This window comes from Staurois parvus, unplaced genomic scaffold, assembly GCF_062004578.1.
Source record: "Staurois parvus isolate SC_StPar_1 unplaced genomic scaffold, SC_StPar_1.0 ptg000144l, whole genome shotgun sequence".
NCBI classification, from domain to species: Eukaryota; Metazoa; Chordata; class Amphibia; order Anura; family Ranidae; genus Staurois; species Staurois parvus.
The window spans coordinates 1,645,175-1,668,282 of record NW_028317940.1 but is presented as its reverse complement, the minus strand read 5'-3'; the positions used below and the strand labels follow the sequence as shown (position 1 = coordinate 1,668,282).

The following is a 23,108-nucleotide window of genomic DNA, read 5'->3' as shown; positions in this document are numbered from 1 at the left end:
AGGGAATAGTTTGTTCTGCGCTCCTGTGACCCGGATCCACCCAGGACCGGCACCTGGCTCAGGTTCTCCGCGACCTGCTGCGAGCCTGACCCAGCCGTTCCTGCCCCCTCAACAGCTGGAGCACTGGGGGGGGGTATCACTCCTGACAGTCACCCCTTTCTGCTTAGATCAGCAGGGAGAACTGAGCGATCAACAGTGTCTGATCACTCAGTTTTCACTCTTAGAGCCGGCGGGGGCCAGATGAAGCATCGAATTGATGCCGCATTCACCTAGGCACGTAGCATTTTTAAAAAAAAAAAAAAACCCAAAACTTCACTTTTAACCCCTTCACGCCTGAAGTAAAACAAATCTTAGCACCTAAGCACAATTTTGCAAATTTGACCTGTGTTAGTAAAACCGTCCGTATCATCACAGCTACTTTGTACATTCGGGTGCTGCGTTTTTTTCAGGACAAATTGGGCTTTCAGTTGGTGGTAAATGGGAATGGATATCTCCTCCTTGTGAGTAATGGCCCCAACGATAGCCGGCAGAAGAACAGCATAATCAGCTGCCCCTCCCGTAAAACCACCCTGCATGTCCTCTTTGTTCCCTTCTTTCATTTCTGTGGACAGTGCACATCCGGTGGGTCTAGGCCTAGCATAGTCGCCATCAAAGCTTGTTCGGCTGCACTTCTCCAGATCATGAGACAGCAGTTCGTTCTGCGCTCCTGTGACCAAGGAGCCGGGACCGGCACCTGGCTCAGCTTCTCCGCGATCTGCTGAGAGTCTGACCCAGCCACTCCCGCCCCCTCCACAGCTGGAGCACTGGGGGTCGCCCCGGACAGTCACCCCTTTCTGCTCAGAGCAGCAGGGAGAACTGAGCGATCAACTGTGTCTGATCACTCAGTTCTCACTCTTAGAGCCGACGGGGGCCAGATGAAGCATCGGATTAATGCTGCATTCACCTAGGTAAGTATAATTTTTTTTGAAAAAAACCCCAAAACTTCACTTTTAACCCCTTCACGCCTGAGGGTAAAACAAATCTTAAAGCCTAAGCACAATTTTGCAAATTTGACGTGTGGTAGTAAAACCGTCCGTATCATCACAACTACTTTGCATGTCCAGGTGCCGTGTTCTATTTCAGGACAAATTGGGCTTTCAGTTGGTGGTAAATGGGAATGGATATCTCCTCCTTGTGAATAATGGCCCCAATGATAGCCGGCAGAAGAACAGCATAATCAGCTGCCCCTCCTGTAAAGCCACCCTACACGTCCTCTTTGTTCCCTTCTCTCATTTCCTTCATTTCTGTGGACAGTGCACATCCGGTGGGTCTAGGCCTAGCATAGTCGCCATCAAAGCTTGTTCTGCTGCACTTCTCTGAATCACGAGACAGCAGTTCGTTCTGCGCACCTGAGACCTGTTTCCAGCCGACAGCGGGATCCATCCAGGAGTCGGGACCGGCACCTGGCTCAGCTTCTCTGCTGAGAGTCTGACCCAGCCGCTCTTGCCCCTCCACCGCTGGAGCACTGGGGGTCACCCCTTTCTGCTCAGAGCAGCAGGGAGAACTGAGCGGTTAACGATGTCTGATCACTCAGTTCTCGCTCTTAGAGCTGGCGGGGGCCAGATGAAGCATCAGATTGATGCTGCATTCACCTAGGTAAGTATAATTTTTTTGAAAAACCCCAAAACTTCACTTTTAACCCCTTCGACACCCCGGTCGTTATGCTGTGAGCGCGCTGTTCGGTACGCAAATATGCGGCCCCCATGGAAAAATGCCCAGTCCTGTGACACCGCATATTTGTGTGACGCCGGTGGGAAGGGGTTAAGCTTGCCTTTACTAACTGCTCAGTGTTTTCTTTTCATATCGTATTACTCCTGGATACTACTCTCAATGATTTTCTGTACTATTGCATGCTTCGTACGCTCAACTGCGTGTGTCGGAGGAGCTTATGTTCTTACAGAGGTTGAGGCAAAGGATAGAGGACCCAACGTAACCAGCAGCACCTATGGGGGTAGCACTACATTAGGAATATGTCGTATACAGCCCGTCGTACAGAGTGCAGGGGTCAGAGGTAGATCTTAGGTTAGTATACAAACTGCGGTGGTCATATATATAGCAAAGCCTAAAAAGTGCAGTGGTTAGCAAGCTATAATATTCGTTTACTGACCATGGTTGCTAAGGAAGCAGCAGCCGCCAGCACCCAACGCGTCCTTACCAACCAATGACGTCACCCGGCCCATTCACTGTCGTATACAACCCAGCATACCGAGTACACTGGTCCAGAACATGTCATGTACAGCTGAGTGTATGGAGTAGAGTATTAGAACCATGCTACTCATAGAGTCACTAGTAGGAAAGAACATTCCCAACTGTCAATGGTTGCTGAGGAAGCAGCAACTACTTCTAAGGAAGCAGCAGCTACTTGCACCAGCTACATCCTCACCAACCACTGACATTACCTGGCCCATTTCACTTACATGGCTGGGAATCCCCGACCACATAAGCAAATGGGTAGGGAGACGAGCATTACACCATTGCCTGAATATGGTCACATGGCCATAGTTGACCAATGATGTCACCATTATACCCGCCCCTTCCTTTATATAGCTGAGGACCACCTAGGCAGGGGTAGGCAACCTGCTGTTCTCCAGCTGTTGCAGGACTACAAGTTCCATCATGCCTCTGCAAGTCATAGCTGTAACTGTCAATTTTAAGAGCCGCAGGTTGCCTACCCCTGACCTAGGGGAACCTGATCGGAAGGTTCAGTTGGAGGTTTGACCCATTTAGTTTAGCCATTCACTGACCCTTCACACAAGTCAAATTCTGTGTAAACATGGGTTCAGTCCAAACCCGGATCGAATTCCAAAGTAGCTGTTTATTGGTCTCTTACCTTGGTGACCAACGGGAGAACGATATTCCTAAATTGTCATCGGTGGGAAGACCGCCCCCTTACAGGTCATTGATGTCAGTTGCTATATGAAGGACATTCTCTCATCATCTTGAAAACATTGTTACAAAGAGAGTGAAATTGTTCATTGCTCAAGGAACCCCTAGAACCCTTTGGAGGAACCCTGGCTGAGAAAGGCTGGACTAGGCAGTCATATATTTCTGTCTCCCTTGGTGGTACCCTACGGACTAAGACTGGGATGCCATTAAAGTTCATGTGGTGTCCCAATACTTTTGGCAATGTAGTGTATTTCTGTCCCCCTTGGTGGGAGTGGAGGTGACCCCTCTATGAGAACATACAGTCCATCCACACCAAACACAAGGCTGGGGTCACACTACCAGACGGTTCTCAGGGCTGCAGTTCCTCTGAGCTCCATAAGGTGGGGATCTCACTTCTACCCAGACAGGAAGTCTCTATGGAAGACAGGAAGTGATGTCAGGTATATAAACAAACGTTCCTGGTGAGTGGGGAGGAAGTAGAGAGGAGACATTGCTGGAAGTGGCAGCAGAGGAGGTAATAAGATCTGATTTTCTATTTATTATTATTATACAGTATTTATAAAGCGTCAGTTTGCTCAGCGCTGACTACACCCAGTAACTCCCCATCATGTCCATCCTCTTCCTCCATAGTCATGTCTGTCCTCTTCCTCCACAGTCGCGTCGGTCCTCTTCCTCCACCGTCACATCCATCCTCTTCTTCCACCGTCACGTCCGTCCTCTCCCTCCATCGTCACGTCCGTCCTCTTCTTCCACCGTCACGTCTGTCCTCTTCCTCCACCGTCACGTCCGTCCTCTTCCTCCATCGTCATGTCCGTCCCCTTCCTTCACCGTCACGCCCTTCCTCTTCCTCCATCGTCATCATAGTAAGTCCCAGTGTCCCTCCATCTGGCTCTTTTCTTACTTTTTCGTTGTTCTTAGGATGTAGGTGGATCCATGCCATTCTCATGTGCGAAGCAGGAGAGGTCTTTCACCTATGGAGAGAGGGTGGGGGTCCGGGGTCCCTGTGTGGGGAAATTATACCTCAGCCTGAAGCGTGGCTTTATTACAATGGAGAGTCAGGTGAGGAGGATTCTGGGAATGTCATTTAATTTTACTATTTGTGATCTAATCTACAGTCTTCCTCCTGTGAAGTCTGGAGATCATTTGACATCACATTGCCTCCACCTCCCTCCCTGATAGAAGAGAGAAAGAAGAAGATTCTAGAAGTGACAGGAGAGGTGAGCGGTGCCGGGAATTCTGGGACATTCTCCAGTAACAGACAAGGGATGTGTCTGGATGGTGACTGTATCATTGTGTGTGTCAGGTTCCTATAAGGTGTCAGGGTGTCACTGTCTATTTCTCCATGGAGGAGTGGGAGTATTTAGAAGGACACAAGGACCTCTACAAGGACGTCATGATGGACAATCAGCCGCCCCTCACATCACCGGGTAAGAGGAGACTTTATTGGAAAGGAGAGAGCAGTACGGAGGATCCACCTAGATCCCCCATCATCTGATAAACACATAGAAACAATGAATTCAGTCAGTGTGTGTGTTTCCTACAGATAGATCCAGTCATGGGAACCCACCAGAGAGATGTCCCCGTCCTCTGTTTTCCCGGGATTCCACACAGGAAGGTCACACCATCCCTCACCATCATCAGGTAGGTGGATCCAGTCATGGGAACCCACCTGAGAGATGTCCTTGTCCTCTGTATTCCTGGGATTCCACACAGGAAGGTCACACCATCCCTCACCATCATCAGGTAGGTGGATCCAGTCATGGGAACCCACCTGAGAGATGTCCCCATCCTCTATATTCCTGGGATTCCACACAGGAAAGTCACACCATTTCTCACCATCATCAGGTAGATGATTGACCATTATTCGTAGATATGATTTATACACAGCATGTTTGTTACAATGAATGTTTTATTATATATTCAGAGTGGAATCCTCGGGGATGATAATATTGTTGTTAAAGAAGAATTTAAAGAGGAGGATGAGGAGTATGGAGTGATGGAGGAGTCAGAGATTCCAGAAGGACACCAAGATCTGTACCAGGACACCATGGTGGAGTCATCCAGCTACAGGAACCCACCAGAGAGATGTCCCCGTCCTCTGTATTCCCGGAATTCCACACAGGAAGGTCACACCATCCCTCACTATTACAAGGTTGGTGCGACGGAGAATCTAGAACATGGACTCATGGAGACGATGTGCGGATTTTCTATGTGATGTCACAATAATAAATCTTCTATCTTACAGATGATATTTTCTCTCCTTCTCTTGGTGTAGAGTGGAGATCCAATCGATATAGAATTTGAGGTGAAATCAGAAGAAGAAGAGGCGTATGTGAGGGATGATCAGCAGTCTATGGAGGAGGATGGAATAACGGGGACATTTATAGAGGAGGACACTCCTACAGAGATCAGCACAGGTGGGTCAGGAACACTAAATCCATTCCTCCGCCCATACTGCTCACTGATTGGTCACTGACCCATTTCCTAGTTCACTTCAGGGTGGAATTGTAAGCTCCTCAGAGACCAAGATGCATGATGTGGGCGGAGTCCTGGTTTAGGGGAACCAATCAGATCCTGTCTAGTAATTCTCTTTGTCTTTGTATTTTAGTCCATGGCCGGGAGATGAGGAAAACCTCCGAGGATTGTCTCACTTTGTCTCCAGACTGGAAAGTAGAAGATGAGGACATCACACAGTATAGTCCAGGAGAAAACCCGTCTCCCTCCAATGTCCATCCGGCACCACCCAGTGTAGATGGACCATCGGATTCCTCGTATCCTGAGGAACCTCAGACTGTGCGAGACCAGGCCGGCCTTCCAACAGGGAAGAGCTTCTCCTGTCCAGAGTGTGGGAAATGTTTTTATTTCAAATCCAAACTTATTGTACATAAAAGATCTCATACAGGAGAGAAAACACATTCCTGCCCTGAGTGCGGGAATTTTTTTTTAACAAAGTCCGATCTTCACAGACATAAGAGGGATCACAGGAGGGAGAAGCCATATTCCTGTTCTGAATGCAGGAAATGTTTTGTACAAAAATCAGAACTTGCCACACATCAGCGGTCTCACACAGGGGAAAAACCGTATTCCTGTCCTGAGTGCGGGAAATGTTTTTCACTAAAGTCCAATCTTCACAGACATCAGCAATCGCACACTGGTGAGAAGCTGTATTCCTGTCTTGAGTGCGGGAAATGTTTTGCACAGAAATCCAATCTTTACACACATCAAAGACTGCACACGGGGAAGAAACCTTACGCCTGTCCTGAGTGCGGGAAATGTTTTTCAGAGAAGTCACATCTTTGCAGACATCAGAGGCTGCACACGGGGGAGAAGCCTTTTTCCTGTTCCGAATGTGGGAAATGTTTTGTAGAAAAATCACAACTTGTCACACATCAGAGGTCTCACACGGGGGAAAAGCCGTACTCCTGTCCGGAGTGCGGGAAATGTTTTGTACAAAAATCAGAACTGGTCAAACATCAGAGGTCTCACACGGGGGAGAAGCCGTATTTCTGTACTGAGTGCGGGAAATGCTTTTCACAGAAGTGCAGTCTTTATAGACATCAGAGATCCCACATGGGAGAGAAGCCACGTTCCTGTTCCGAGTGAGGAAAATGTTTTGCTCCAAAATCGGAACTTGTCATACATCAGAGGTCTCAGATGGGCGAGAAGCCGTATTCCTGTCCTGAGTGCGGGAAATGTTTTTTCAAGGAAGTTGCATCTTTTCAGACATCTCACACGAGGGAAAAGCTGTATTTCTGTCCTGAGTGCGGGAAATGTTCTTCAAGGAAGACGCATGTTTTCAGACATCGGAGATCTCACACGAGGGAGAAGCCACGTTCCTGTCCCGAGTGAGGGAAATGTTCCTCACTGAAGTCCTGTCTTCCTGTACATCAGGGGTCCCACACAACCCTGGAAGTGTATTAGTGCCATGAGTGCGGGAAATGTCTTCTAGATGAATGTTGCTGGACATCCCAGCTCTCATGTGGGGAAGAAGCACACCCTGATATACACCTCAGATATACTCCATGGCTGATCTTCATCATGGACGAAACCGTTCATAAGGAGGTCAGAGGTCACCAAAGACGTGGATGAAGGGTGGGACCAGGTTGGCCATTGATAGCAGGAGAAGAATAAAAATGGCGTCCTCACTTGTCATTGGCTGAGTACATTTTGTGGTGGGAGATTTCACAAACACTTTGAGGTCGATAAAAGAAATATGATCAGCATTCGCTCAGCCGTGCTGTTGGTTGCATTTTATTTCACACAGTGATTTCCTTTGCTCATTGGCTCCATCCAGTGGCCATAATGCGGAATTACTTTTCCTGATTATTTTCAGGAACATTACCTCCTATGGACACTAGATGGAGCTGACAACTATAGGAAATCTCTGTGTCAGAATGTGTCCCATCCCCCCCAAACACATTGGTTCTCAAGGGACCCCTCAGTTACCTCGCTCAGGCGTTTTGGGGCGTAAGATTTCACCAACACTTAGAGGTCTTCGTTGAATGAATGTGACCGGCATTCCTCCAGCCACAACAAATTTTGCCCAGTGATTTCCTGTGATCATTGGCTCCATCTAGTGGTTATAATATAGTATTTTTTTTGGGTTTTTTTCTGATGGAGGTATTTCAGAAAAAATACCTCATTACGGCCACTAGATGGAGCTGATGATCTAGGAAATCACTGTGTTCAGTTATAGCTGGGATTTATCAAGGCTGGGCAGCACAATGTTTAGCACTTTCTCCTGGCAGTAATGGGGTTGTCGGTTCAAATCCCAACCACGGCACCACCTGCCTGGAGTTTGCATGTTCTTCCTGTGCCTGCGTGGGTTTCCTCCACATGTTCTGGTTTCTTCCCACACTCCAAAGACATGGTGGGAAGTTAATTGGCTCCCGTCTACATTGTCCCTAGTATGTGTATGTATGGATGTGAGTTAGGGACCTTAGATTGTACGCTCCTTGGGGGCGGGGCCTGATGTGAATGTACAATGTATATGTAAAGTGCGGCATACATTGACCTGAAATAAATAAAATGGGCGCCTCGTTCGTCCAGCACATCTTTTTATAAATCGACTCCTCCGTTCTCTTTGTCAGGCCGGATCTCATGCAGACAACGGGGACTATAAAGGATGACAGGTAATCGAACCGATGGAGTTCAACCAACCGATTATTTAGCCCAGGGTACAGAGTGCAGTGGTCAGGAGTATATCATATACAGCCCTGTGTATAGAGCGCAGGGGTCAGGAGTATATCATATACAGCCCAGGGTACAGAGCACGGGTCAGGAGTATATCATATACAGGCTCCTATACAAACCAGTGGTCAGGAATATGTTCGGTGTATAGCCAATCCTAAAGAGTGCAGTGGTTAGGAGTATTTCCTTTACAGCCCGATGGAGGGAGAAAGGCTGGACTAGGTAGTCATATATTTCTGTCCCCCTTGGTGGGAGTGGAGGTGACCCCTTTATGAGGACATACAGTCCATACACCCAGCACAAGGCCGGGGTCACACTACCAGATGGTTCTCGGGGCTGCAGTTCCTCTGAGTTCCACAAAGTGGTGATCTCACTTCTACCCAGACAGGAAGTCTCTATGGTAGACAGGAAGTGATGTCAGGGACAGACAGGAAGTGATTTCAGCTATAAATAGGAAGTTCCTGGTGAGAGGAGGTCAGGAGGAAGTAGAGAGGAGACATTGCTGGAAGTGGCAGCAGAGGAGGTAATAAGATCTGATTTTATATTTACATCCAGTAACCCCACCGTCACGTCCGTCCTCTTCCTCCACCGTCACATCCGTTCTCTTCCTCCACCGTCTTGACCATCCTCTTCCTCCACGCCCGTCCTCTTCCTCCTCCGTCACGTCCGTCCTCTTCCTCCACCGTCGCGCCCGTCCTCTTCCTCCACCGTCGCGCCCGTCCTCTCCCTCCACCGTCGCGCCCGTCCTCTCCCTCCACCCTCACGCCCGTCCTCTTCCTCCACCTTCACGCCCGTCCTCTTTCTCCACCGTCACGCCCGTCCTCTTCTTTCATAGTCACTGTGACGTCTTTTATCTCCAGCAGATGATACACACATATATATAGTGTGGGAACCCAGATTAACTCCTTCAGGGGCAGAACATTCCCCCACTTCCGGGGCCGGAACATTCTCCTCATTGTGGAGATGTCACCTTCCCACCAATCACCTTCTCTCCTTCTCAGTCTATACTGACCCATTATACCAGTGTTATCATCCCTCCCACCAATGGGGGGGATCCCAGGGTCCAGCACATAACACAGTCTGGCTGTAAGGGACCGCCCGGCGGTACCACTAGCACTCCACTGATCGGATGTTCCCAGCGCACGGAGTCTAAGCCCCAGAGTACTTGTTCACCAGGGCCCCTGATGGTGGGGATGGACTTGGAGTACCCCAGGACCAGGTCGTGACTACTGAGGACACCCGTCAGTGGTAGGGGTATTCGCCAGGGGCTCCCACGGGAGAGAGCCAGGTATGAGGAGGTCTGGAGACCCCGTTGAGAGGGATGGATGGCTGAGCAGGTGCAGGGTCATACAAGCCGGGTCGGTAACTATGGGGACGGTGCGGTACAGAGCAGCGGGCAAAGATTAGTCGGGTCACACGCCAGGTCAGCAACAGCAGGTCAGATCCAATAGGGGGCATTCAGGAGAGAGGTCAGGCAAGCAAGGGTCAAGAACAGGAGAAAACAGCAAGGTCAGGGCACAATCCGGGTCAGCAACTTACTTTAAACAGGTTCACAGGATACAAGAGACCAAAAGGCACTGAATGACAGCTCAGGGACGTTTAAATATCCCGCCCTGCGCTGTCATTGGTGCCAGGCGCGCGCCCGTGGTCACTACTGCGCATGCGCGAACCTGATTGCCGCGGTCGGCCAAGTCCCGGCGCTCGCGTACAGGGAGGTGTACTGCGCCGAGCCCAGCGGCGCGGCGATCTCCGACATTGCCCCCCCCACCCCCTACGGGCAACCTCCGGATGCCCACCCGATCTCTCCACCACGGGTGATCACGAAGAAACTCCCGGACTAGTCTAGGTGCGTGGACATTATGAGCCGGTTCCCAGGAATTGTCCTCAGGACCATAGCCCTTCCACTTAATTAGGAATTGGGTCTGGCCCCCCCTTCTTCGGCACTTAAGGATCGTTTCCACCTCAAATTCCTCTTGTCCTTCGACCGTTATGGCCTCTGGGGGTCTGGATTCTCGTTCTGGGAAGGCATCTGGGATCACTGGCTTCAGCAGGGATACATGGAAGACTGGATGAATTCTGAACGTGTCCGGAAGGATAAGCTCATATGCCACTTCGTTGACCATCTTTACCTGAAAAGGCCCCACAAATTTAGGTCCCAATTTTTTCGAGGGACAAAGCATCTTTAAGTTGGTTGTGGCCAACCACACCTTCTGCCCAGGCCGCAACGCCAAATCCCCTCTTCGTTTCTTGTTAAACTCCTTCTTATTGTCCTCTTGGGCCCGAGCGATGGCTTCCTGGAGTAATTTGTTATTGACGGAGAAGAAGGTCAACGCATCCTGCGTTGCTGGAACCGGGCATTCAGAGACCAAATCAGGGAGAAAGACAGGGTGAAACCCATAATTCGAAAAGAATGGGGACTGCCCCGTTGCCGAATGGCTTGCGTTGTTATAAGCGAACTCCGCCAGGGGTAAGAGTGACAACCAATCATCCTGCAGGAAAGACGTGTAGCAACGCAAGTATTGCTCCAGGGTCTGATTCGTCCTCTCGGTCTGACCGTTGGTCTGAGGGTGGAACGCGGAGGAGAGGGACAACTTGATGTCCAGGGCCTTGCACAGAGCCCTCCAAAACTTAGATGTAAACTGGACCCCTCGGTCAGAGACGATGTCCTCAGGTACTCCATGAAGTCTAACGATCTCCCGGATAAATATTCGCGCCGTCTCGGCTGCTGACGGAGTCTTCCTTAGTGGCACGAAGTGAGCCATTTTGGATAGGCGATCAATGACCACCAGAATTGCTGTGTGGTCTTGCGACGGTGGGAGCTCGACTATGAAGTCCATCGCGATCTTCTGCCAAGGCCGTTCGGGAATCGGCAAAGGTCGCAACAGCCCCCAGGCTTTGCTCCTTGATGGTTTGCTCTTCTGGCAGATGGTACAGGATCTCACGTAGCGCTTGCAATCCTTAGCCATGTTTGGCCACCAAAACGAGCGCCGGAGAAGCTCCAGAGTCTTGACTGGGCCAAAGTGACCTGCCAGCGGGTGATCGTGGCAATGCCCCAAAACCAGGGTCCGGACTTCCTCAGGTACCACGATAGAATCTTCCTTCCACAGGAGTCCCCCTTTGTTCTGGAGGGATACCCCAACAGGGGTTGGTGTGGCCGTAGATGCTTCTATTAACTTGGAGCGAAGGTCCGTCTGGAGCGCCAAGAAGTTCCCTGAAGACAAGATAGTGTCGGGTACCAGTTCTTCTTCGGAGTCCTCAAACATACGAGATAGCGCGTCGGGCTTCGTATTTTTAGATCCGGGCCTGTAAGTAATGTGAAAATTAAATCTGGAAAAGAACAGGGCCCATCTTGCCTGCCATGGGCGTAGACGCTTGGCAGTCCTCAGATATTCCAGATTCTTGTGGTCTGTGAAAATCAATATGGGGTGTGAGGCACCTTCCAGCAGGTACCTCCATTCTTCTAGCGCTGCTTTGATAGCCAGCAGCTCTCGATCCCCGATATCGTAATTCTTCTCCGCTGAGGTGAGTTTCCTCGAGAAGAATGCTACGGGATGGAGTAACTCTTTGGTGCCTTTCCGCTGAGACAGGATGGATCCTATCGCATTCTCCGATGCATCTACCTCCAAGATGTAGGGCAGGGCCGCGTCCGGGTGGCCCAGGATGGGTGCCGAGGTAAATAGCTTTTTCAGAGCTTCGAAAGCTCTTTGAGCCTCTGGTGTCCATTTGAACCGGGTTCCAAGTTTGGTTAGTTGAGTAATGGGGGAGACCAGACCCGAGAAGTTCTTGATGAACTTCCGATAAAAGTTTGCGAACCCTATAAACCGTTGGACACCTTTTTTGTCCGTGGGTTCAGGCCAATCTAAAATTGCAGAGACCTTCTGGGGGTCCATCGCGACCCCCGCAGTGGAGATAATCAGGCCTAGAAACATGATGCTAGATTGCTCGAAGCAACATTTCTCCGCCTTAGCATATAACCCATGCTGCCGCAATCGCCCCAAAACTTTTGCCACATGTATCCTATGATCCTCTAGAGAAGGTGAAAAAATTAGTATGTCGTCCAAGTAGACGATAACGAAGACATCCAAAAAATCCCTGAAGATGTCGTTCACAAAGTGGTGGAAGGTGGCTGGTGCATTGCACAGCCCAAATGGCATGACCAAGTATTCAAAGTGGCCAAACCGGGTACGGAAAGCAGTTTTCCACTCGTCCCCCTCTCTTATGCGTACCAGGTTATAGGCCCCCCTTAAATCAAGCTTTGTGAATATAACCGCAGCCTTTAGGCTCTGAAACAGTTCTGGTACCAATGGCAATGGGTAACGATTTTTGATCGTGACCCTGTTCAGCTCCCGGTAGTCGATACAAGGTCTCAGGGTTTTGTCTTTTTTCTCCACGAAGAAGATTCCCGCTCCTGCTGGAGAAGTGGAGGGGCGGATGAATCCCTTCTGGAGGCTGTCCTCGATATATTCCTTTAGGGCCCCCAATTCAAGCTCAGATAGGGGGAAAATACGCCCAAAAGGGATTTCAGAGCCTGGTAACAGGTCGATTGGACAGTCATACGGGCGGTGGGGGGGGCAGAGTATCGGCTCCCCGCTTACTGAACACGTCCAGGAACCCATGATAGGCTGCGGGGATAACCTGTTTCAAATCGGAGTCTCCTTCGGAGCAAAAGAGAACTCGGGGCCCTGCGGGGCCCGAAGTGCGACAATGTTCCCGACAGTATGGGGAAGGGAACGAGATTGACCCGGTTTCCCAGTCAATCTGGGGGTTATGGGCCCGTAACCATGGGAGCCCCAGAATGACTGGGAAAAGAGGTGATGCAATAGCGTCCAGGCGGAGGAACTCCTGGTGCTGGTTGGCAATGATAGTGGCAATGGGGGGAGTTTCCTGATTAACTACCCCCGATTTTATCTGGGAACCATCAGCCAAGAAGATGTTGAAGCCCTTCTGTCTGTGTTGGAGAGGGATACCCTGCTGGTGAGCAAACTCTAGATACAGGAAACAGCTGCATGCCCCCGAATCAACTATGGCTGTCACCTCCACGGTCTTTTCTGGAAGCTGAAAGGAGAGGGGCACTACTAAGTATTGCGAAGGACAGGTATTGCTAATAGACAAGGAAGAAAAACGGGTGCACTTACTCATTTTCTGAGGGCAGGATCGCACCATATGACCAGCTTCACCGCAGTAAAGGCAGAGGTTCTGGGCTCGTCTGCGCTGGCGTTCCTCCGGTGATAATTTAGGCCGTGCCAGACCTAGCTGCATAGGTTCCGGAACATCTCCTGGTGGTGGGTTCTGGATGCTTTGTCGGGTTGGTGGGCTGGGGCCTAGGAATGGACCCCAGGTATTTCCGCGACCCTGGCCGGACCTCTCAAGCCTGCGTTCCCGCAGTCTTCGGTCAATCTTAATTGTCAGGGCAATAAGGTCTTCTAGAGACTCGGGAACCTCCACCCGGGCCAGCTCATCTTTCAAGGGATCGGAGAGCCCCATACGGAACTGGTGCAATAGAGCGAACTCATACCAGCGTGTGTCCCCCATCCACCGCCTGAAATCAGAGGCGTATTCCTCTGCCGCCCGCCGGCCCTGTCGGAGCGCATATAAGGTCGCTTCGGCAGAGGCTGCCCGCTGTGGGTCATCATACAAGATGGCCATTGCTTCAAAGAAACTATTGACCGATCCCAGGTGAGGATCATTGTTTCCCCTTAGCCGGTGGGCCCAATCCTGGGGTTCACCCTGTAATAGTGAAATAATGAATCCTACCTTTACGTTTTCGGTCAGGAAGGTACGGGGTTGCAGCTCAAAGAACAAGAGACAGGAATCACGGAATGACCGGAAGCGTGTGCGGTCCCCGTGAAAACGCTCCGGTAAGGGTACTCGGGGTTCTGCCATAGGGAGCGGGGCGAAAGCCCCTGAGACTGGCTCCTGAGCTACCAGGGCCGGGGGTGCAGAAACCGGGGCCTGTGGGGCAGGGTCAGAAATAGAGCCAGTCTGGATGCGATTCTCCAGCTGCATGCATCTGTCCTGCAGGGCCGTTACGGCCTGCGTCAAATTAGCTAGGTGCCTGCAAATTTCCTCTAGCGGGGAGGGCCCTCCTCTAGGCTCAGTCATGGCCTTTTGGTACTGTAAGGGACCGCCCGGCGGTACCACTAGCACTCCACTGATCGGATGTTCCCAGCGCACGGAGTCTAAGCCCCAGAGTACTTGTTCACCAGGGCCCCTGACGGTGGGGATGGACTTGGAGTACCCCAGGACCAGGTCGTGACTACTGAGGACACCCGTCAGTGGTAGGGGTATTCGCCAGGGGCTCCCACGGGAGAGAGCCAGGTATGAGGAGGTCTGGAGACCCCGTTGAGAGGGATGGATGGATGGATGGCTGAGCAGGTGCAGGGTCATACAAGCCGGGTCGGTAACTATGGGGACGGTGCGGTACAGAGCAGCGGGCAAAGATTAGTCAGGTCACACGCCAGGTCAGCAACAGCAGGTCAGATCCAATAGGGGGCATTCAGGAGAGAGGTCAGGCAAGCAAGGGTCAAGAACAGGAGAAAACAGCAAGGTCAGGGCACAATCCGGGTCAGCACCTTACTTTAAACAGGTTCACAGGATACAAGAGACCAAAAGGCACTGAATGACAGCTCAGGGCCGTTTAAATATCCCGCCCTGCGCTGTCATTGGTGCCAGGCGCGCGCCCGTGGTCACTACTGCGCATGCGCGAACCTGATTGCCGCGGTCGGCCAAGTCCCGGCGCTCGCGTACAGGGAGGTGTACTGCGCCTGCGCCGAGCCCAGCGGCGCGGCGATCTCCGACACTGGCACTCAGCTCCACTAATTTGCTGTTCTGTCCCCTGTCTGTGTCTCCCCTGCAGCTGCACTTGTCACAGCCATCTACAGAGGAAACCCTGTTTATGCCGGAAAGGGGGCGGTTACTAAAATCAGGCATAGGGAAGGGGTGGCACCATTCACTGATTGACTGTGATTGGCTTTATACTGGGGAGGGAGCAGCTGCTAAAGGCCAGCATGGCAGTAGGAGGCGGGGATATAGGCCAATCACAGTCAATCATAGCCCCACATCTCCAATGCCCATGCAGGCCTTTAGAACCCGCCTCCTCCTCAGTATAAAGCCAATCATAGCTCTGCCTTATTACCCCCTTTTCAGGCCTGTAGAATCCCCCCCCCCCTCCCCAGTATGAAGCAAATCACAGCCAGTCATAACCCCATCTCCCTACTCCCTATAGCGGCCATTAGTTCACACCCTGCCCCTTCCCCAGTATACAGCCAATCATAGTCAATCATAGCCCTGCCCCCCACCCCCTGTACCAGTCTTAGTACCTGTACCCTCCCCAGTAAAAAGCCAATCACAGTCAATCATATCACCGCCTCCCTACTCCCTGTACAGTTCAGAGGTCAGTAGTAAGTATCAGAGAGTTCAGAGGTCAGTAGTATGTAATGAAGAGTTCAGAGGTCAGTAGTACTGGAGAGTTCAGAGGTCAGTAGTATCAGAGCATTCAGAGGTCAGTAGTATGTAATGGAGAGTTCAGAGGTCAGTAGTATCAGAGGTCAGTAGTAAGTAATCTAGAGTTCAGAAGTATCAGGGAGGTCTAGAGGTCAGTAGTATGTAATGGAGAGTCCAGGGGTCAGTAGTATGCAAATGAGAGTTCAGAGGTCAGTAGTATGTAAAGGAGAGTTGAGAGGTCAGTAGTATGTAATGGAGATTTCAGAGGTCAGTATTATGTAATGGAGAGTCCAGAAGTCAGTAGTATGTAATGGAGAGGTCAGTAGTATGTAATGGAGAGGTCAGTAGTATGTAATGGAGAGTCCAGAGGTTAGTAGTATTGGAGAGTCCAGGGGTCAGTAGTATGCAAAGGAGAGTTCAGAGGTCAGTAGTATGTAAACGAGAGTTCAGAGGTCAGTAGTATATAATGGAGAGTTCAGTAGTATGTAATGGAGAGTCCAGAGGTCAGTAGTATTTAATGGAGAGGTCAGCAGTATGTAATGGAGAGTTCAGAGGTCAGTAGTATGTAATGGAGAGTCCAGAGGTCAGTAGTATGTAATGGAGAGTCCAGAGGTCAGTAGTATGTAATGGAGAGTCCAGAGGTCAGTAGTATGTAATGGAGAGTCCAGAGGTTAGTAGTATGTAATGGAGAGTCCAGGGGTCAGTAGTATGCAAAGGAGAGTCCAGAGGTCAGTAGTATGTAATGGAGAGTTCAGGGGTCAGTAGTGTGTAATGGAGAGTTCAGGGGTCAGTAGTGTGTAATGGACAGTTCAGGGGTCAGTAGTGTGTAATGGACAGTTCAGAGGTCAGTAGTGTGTAATGGAGAGTTCAGAGGTCAGTAGTGTGTAATGGAGAGTCCAGAGGTTAGTAGTATGTAATGGAGAGTCCAGAGGTTAGTAGTATGTAATGGAGAGTCCAGAGGTCAGTAGTATGTAATGGAGAGTCCAGAAGTTATTAGTATGTAATGGAGAGTCCAGAGGTTAGTAGTATGTAATGGAGAGTTCAGAGGTCAGTAGTATGTAATGGAGAGGTCAGTAGTAAGTATAAGAGAGTCCAGAGACACACTGACGTCACAGCTCCTCCTGCCAGTGTCCCTTCATCCGGCTCTTTTCCTATTTGTGCGATGCCCTTAGGATGTGGGTGGATCCATGCCATCCTCATGTGCAAAGCAGGACTCTTGCTCCTGTATTGTATGTTATGATGTCAGAATGCCTGCAACAAGTTTTTCAGCTATGGAGTGGAGGGTGGGGGTCCGGGGTCCCTGTGTGGGGAAATTATACCTCAGCCTGAAGTGTGGCTTTAATACAATGGAGCGTCAGGTGAGGAGGATTCTGGGAATGTCATCTGCTTTTACTATTTGTGATTCAATCTAGAGTTTTCCTCCTGTGAAGTCTGGAGATCATCTGACATCACATTGCCTCCACCTCCATCCCTGATAGAAGAGAGAAAGAAGAAGATTCTAGAGTGGGAGTATTTAGAAGGACACAAGGACCTCTACAAGGACGTCATGATGGACAATCAGCCGCCCCTCACATCACCGGGTAAGAGGAGAATTTATTGGAAAGGAGAGAGCAGTACGGAGGATCCACCTAGATCCCCCATCATCTGATAAACACATAGAAACAATGGATTCAGTCAGTGTGTGTGTTTCCTACAGATGGATCCAGTCATGGGAACCCACCAGAGAGATGTCCCCGTCCTCTGTATTCCCGGGATTCCACACAGGAAGGTCACACCATCCCTCACCATCATCGGGTAGATGATGAAGAATTATTGGTAGTTCTGATTTATACACAGTGAGTTTGTTACAATGAATGTTTTATGATATATTCAGAGTGGAATCCTCGGGGATGATAGTATTGATGTTAAAGAAGAGTATAAAGAGGAAGATGAGGAGTATGGAGTGACGGAGGAGTTTTCAGAAGGACACAAGGATATGATGGAGCCACCTAATACCAGGAACCCACCAGGGGGATGTCCCTGTCCTCTGTATTCCTGGGATTCCACACAGGAAGGTCACACCATCCCTTACCATCATCAGGTAGGTAATTATTAATATTTGGTACTGTTCTGTTCAAAAGTCTCCCTCCCCGGGCAATCACTGATAGTATCATTAGGATCTGTACATTATCTGCATTGTTACCATTGATGTCATTTTATTATATATTCAGAGTGGAAACCTGAGAGATTGTAAAGTTGAGGTCAAAGAAGAGATAAAAGAGGAGGAGGATGAGGATGGGGTGATGGAGGAGTCAGAGATTCCCAAACATCTGTACCAGGACACCATGGTGGAGACATCAAGTTACAGAAACCCACCAGAGAGATGTCCCCGTCCTCTGTATTCCGGAGATTCCACACAGGAAGGTCACACCATCCCTCACCATCATCAGGTAGGTAATTATTAATATTTGGTACTGTTCTGTTCAAAAGTCTCCCTCCCCGGGCAGAAATGGTGACATTTTGGCATTGATATAGAAAATCTGATTGATCCTGCCAAAAAAACTGTCTTTTATTTAAGGATAGTGATCACATGAAGCCATTTATTATCAAATAGTTGTTTGGCTCATTTATAAATCCTAATGATAACAGAAATCCCCCAAATGGCCTGGATCAGAAGTCTCCGCCCCCCGGATCAGAAGTCTCCACCCCGGGATCAGAAGTTTCGCTCCCTTGGAATGTTTGGCCTTGGTACAGACACACAGGGGATAATGGCAATTAAGGGTTAATGTCCCACATCTGTGGCTTTTTAAATTGCAATCAGTGTCAGTGTATAAATAGTCGGTGAGTTTGTTAGCGCTCACATGGATGCACTGAGCAGGCTAGATACTGAGCCATGGGGAGCAGAAAAGAACTGTCAAAAGACCTGCATAACAAGGTAAGGGAACTTTATAGTGAACTCGGTGTAGTTATTCCCCCTGAGGTCATCACAGAGGACAAGGGGGCGCTCTTTACGTCTGGAGGAAAAGAAATGTAATCTCCAAACACGGAAAGGTTTCTTCACAGTAAGAGCTGTAAGAATGTGGACTAGACTCCCTCAAGAGTTGGTTGTGGCCAGCTCAGTGGATTGCTGTAGGAAAGTCCTGGATTCTTTCTTGGATACACAGAATATAACTGGATATAACATTTATAGGGAAAGTTGATCCAGGGAATATCCGATTGCCTCTCGGGGGATCAGGAAGGAATTTTTCCCCTGCAGGAGCAAATTGGATCGTGCTTGCTGGGATTTTATTTTGCCCCTTCCTCTGGATCAACTGCGGGTATAGGATTATAACTTTTTTTTTAATGGTTGAACTGGATGGACTTTTGCCTTTTTTTTCAGCAAGACTAACTATGTAACTATATGGAAAAGGATATAAAAAGATATCCAAATCTATGAATATGTCGGTCAGTACTGTTCAATCATTTATTAACCCCTTCACGCCGGAGCCTCCCGGCCCTTTAAGGGTTTCAGAAGCCGGGAGGCAGGGCGGGGTTTAGGGTCATGTGACCGCCGTGATGCGAAGTCACGGCGGTCACATGATCGGGAAAGGTCCCAATCGAAAGAGGAGAGCGGGACCTTTCTGTGAGTACCGGACATGTGTGCTGGGAACGCACAGGGCACGCGCTTTCTGCACATATGTCCTTTTTTAATAGAAGGCAAATGTGCGGCCGCTTGGTGTCTAGGCCCAGACGCCGGGGGCCGCACATTTGCGTTTGGCCGATGTGAAGAGGTTAAGAAGTGGAAAACTTCGGGGATCTCTTGATACCAAGCCAAGGTCAGGTAGACAAAGAAAGATTGCAGCCACAACTGCCAGAAGAATTGTTCGGGATACAAAGAAAACCCCCCACAGGTGACCTCAGGAGAAATCCAGGCTGCTCTGGAAAAAGACAGTGTGGTTGTTTCAAAGAGCACAATACAACAATGCTTGAACAAAAATGCACTGCATGGTGGAGTTGCCAGAAAGAAGCCTTTACTGCACCAATGCCACAAAAAAAGCCCGGTTACAACATGCCCAACAACACCTTGATGCCTCACAGCTTCTGGCACACTGTAATTTGGAGTGACAAGACCAACATAGAGCTTTATCGACACAGCCATAAGCTCTATGTCTGGAAAGGGATCAACAAGGCCTACGGCAACAAGAATAGCATCCCCCACTGTTGAGCATGGTGGTGACTTACTGATGTTTTGAGATGTGTGAGCTCTAAAGACACGGGGAATCTTGCTAAAACAGATGGCAAGATGAATGCAGCGTGTTATCAGAAAATACTGGCAGACAATTGGTATTTTTCTGCAGGAAAGCTGCGCATGGGATGCCCTTGGACTTTCCAGCAGGACAATGGCCCTCAGCACAAGGCCAAGATGACCCTACAGTGGTTACAGCAGAAAAAGGTGAAGGTTCTGGAGTGGCCATCACAGTCTCCTGACCTTCATATCATCATAAATGGGTCCGGTATTCCATGCAGGAAGATCACACCATCCCTCACCATGATTAGGTAGATGATTGACAATCTCTGGTGGTTACACTTTATACACAGCATGTTTGCTACAATAAATGTTTTGTAATATATTCCAGAGTGGATCCAGTCATGGGAACCCACCAGAGAGATGTCTCCATCCTCTGTATTCCCGGGATTCCACACAGGAAGGTCACACCATCCCTCACCATCATCAGGTAGATGATTAACCATTATTGATAGTTGTGATTTATACACAGCATGTTTGTTACAATGAATGTTTTATGATATATTCAGAGTGGAATCCTCGGGGATTATAATATTGATGTTAAAGAGGAGGATGAGGAGTATGGAGTGATGGAGGAGTTTTCAGAAGGACACAAGGATATGATGGAGCCACCTAATACCAGGAACCCCCCAGAGAGATGTCCTCGTCCTCTGTATTTCCGGGATTCCACACAGGAAGGTCACACCATCCCTCACCATCATCAGGCAGATGGATCCAGTCATGGGAACCCACCAGAGAGATGTTCCCGTCCTCTGGATTCCACACAGGAAGGTCACGCCATCCCTCAGTATTGCAAGGTTGGTGGGACGGAGAATCTAGAACATGGACTCATGGAGACGATGTGCGGATTTTCTATGTGATGTCACAATAATAAATCTTCTATCTTACAGATGATATTTTCTCTCCTTCTCTTGATGTAGAGTGGAGATCCAATCGATATAGAATTTGAGGTGAAATCAGAAGAAGAAGAGGCGTATGTGAGGGATGATCAGCAGTCTATGGAGGAGGATGGAATAACGGGGACATTTATAGAGGAGGACACTCCTACAGAGATCAGCACAGGTGGGTCATGAACACTAAATCCATTCCTCCACCCATACTGCTCACTGATTGGTCCAGAGTAGGGCGGGGGCGGGGTGATATCAGCCTGTAATACCCTGGTCATTTTCCTGAGCTGTGTTCCCCGTCCTGTATTCCTGGATTTCTCTCGGGTAATCTTCCTTCTCTGTGCTGAAGACACAATTTATGTCTCTAGACTGGATTTATGGAGGTTCTGGGGATCAGCCGGCAGCAAAATGTGGATTTTATTATAGGCGATGCTTGGCCTAGAAACCCGGGCCATGAGCCTTGGGTCTTCAGGATCAGTCCAGTCTTCCTCTTGGTTGTTCTCCCCCATCCTCACTCTCTGACCTCTGGTGGGGCTCAGCCCTGCTGTTCTTCATGACTAAATCATGGACTAAATCAGGAAGTGCAGTACTTCTTGTGTTGGGAAGATGGCGATGAGTGATAGAGGGGGTGGGGACCCTCGTCCTATAATCCCCTCCTCACTGTCCCTCCTATAAAAGACAGTTCTGGTTGTTTCCTCACTCTCTGACTAAGGTCCATGAATAAAGAAATGACCTGGTAGAAGATCAGAGGAGCCATTTCCTAGTTCCCTTGAGGGTGGAATTGTAAGCTCCTCAGAGACCAAGCTGCCTGATGTGGGCGGAGTCCTGGTTTGGGGGAACCAATCAGCTCCTGTCTAGTAATCCTCTTTGTATTTTAGTCCATGGCCGGGAGAAGAGGAAAACCTCCGAGGATTGTCTCACTTTGTCTCCAGACTGGAAAGTAGAAGATGAGGACATCACACAGTATAGTCCAGGAGAAAACCCGGCTCCCTCCAATGTCCATCCGGCACCACCCAGTGTAGATGGACCATCAGATTCCTCGTATCCTGAGGAACCTCAGACTGTGCGGGACCGGGCCGCCCCTCCAACAAGGAAGAGGTTTCCCTGCCCTGAGTGCGGGAAGAGTTTTGTCAAAAAATCAGGTTTAGGTAGACACCAACTATCTCACAGGGTGGAGAAGACTTATTTCTGTCCTGAGTGCGGGAAGTGTTTCCACTTAAAATCACATCTTAAGGAGCACAAAAGATCTCACACGGGTGAGAAGCGACATCCCTGCTCTGAGTGCGGGAAATGTTTTGTAAAAAATTCACAGCTTGTCAGACATCATATGACTCACACAGGTGAGAAGCCACATTTTTGTCCTGAGTGCGGAAAATGTTTCTCATTGAAGTCACATCTTCATAGACATCAGAGATTGCATACAGGTGAGAAGCCACATTCCTGTCCTGAGTGCGGGAAATGTTTCTCAATGAAGTCACATCTTCATAGACATCAGAGATTGCACACAGGTGAGAAGCCGCATTCCTGTCCTGAGTGCGGGAAATGTTTCTCAATGAAGTCACATCTTCATAGACATCAAAGATTGCACACAGGTGAAAAGTCACTTTCCTGTCTCACGTGCGGGAAATGTTTTTCACAAAAATCAGAACTTGTCATACATCAGATGTCTCACAAGGGTAAAAAGCCATATTCCTGTCCTGAGTGCGGGAAATTTTTTACAACAAATTCACATCTTTTCAGACACCAGAGAACACACAGGGGGGAGAAGCTGTATTCTTGTTCTGAGTGCGGGAAATGTTTTTCAGAGAAGTACAGTCTTTGCAGACATCAGAGATTGCACACAGAGGAAAAGTCACTTTTCTGTCCTGAGTGCGGAAAATGTTTTTCAGAAAAGACCAGTCTTGATGATCATCAGAGATTGCACACAGGTGAGCCATATTTCTGTGGGGAGTGCGGGAAATGTTTTTCAAATAGATTCAGTTTGCACAGACATAAGAGATTGCACACAGGTGAGAAGCCATATTTCTGTGATGAGTGCGGAAAATGTTTTTCATATAGTTCCAGTTTCCACAGACATAAGAAATTGCACACAGTGGAGAAGCCGCATTCCTGTCATGAGTGTGGAACATGTTTTTCAAATATGTCCAGCCTTGACAGACATCAGAAATTACACAGGGATAAGAAGACACATTCCTGTCTTGAGTGTGGAAAATGTTATGCACGAAAATCAGAACTTGTCAAACATCAGATGACTCACACCGGGGAGAGGCCGCATTCCTGTCCTGAGTGCGAGAAATGTTTTCCAAGGAAGTCCTATCTTTACATACATCAGAGATCTCACATAAGGGAGAAGCCGTATGTCTGTCCTGAGTGCGGGAAATGTTTTAAATGGAAATCTA

General features: G+C 49.2%; 1 protein-coding gene across 1 annotated transcript in view; it reads left to right on the top strand.

The window, feature by feature from the left end:
- LOC149465062 (uncharacterized) overlaps positions 1-23,108 on the top strand; it is a 93,426-nt gene that overhangs the window by 57,489 nt on the left and 12,829 nt on the right. The window contains 9 exon segments of the mRNA XM_089673793.1: positions 1,294-1,303; positions 3,844-3,984; positions 4,265-4,352; positions 4,469-4,566; positions 4,850-5,077; positions 5,201-5,342; positions 5,534-6,464; positions 10,772-10,786; positions 22,114-22,283. Coding sequence (XP_089529919.1) covers positions 1,294-1,303; positions 3,844-3,984; positions 4,265-4,352; positions 4,469-4,566; positions 4,850-5,077; positions 5,201-5,342; positions 5,534-6,464; positions 10,772-10,786; positions 22,114-22,283 — 1,823 coding nt within the window.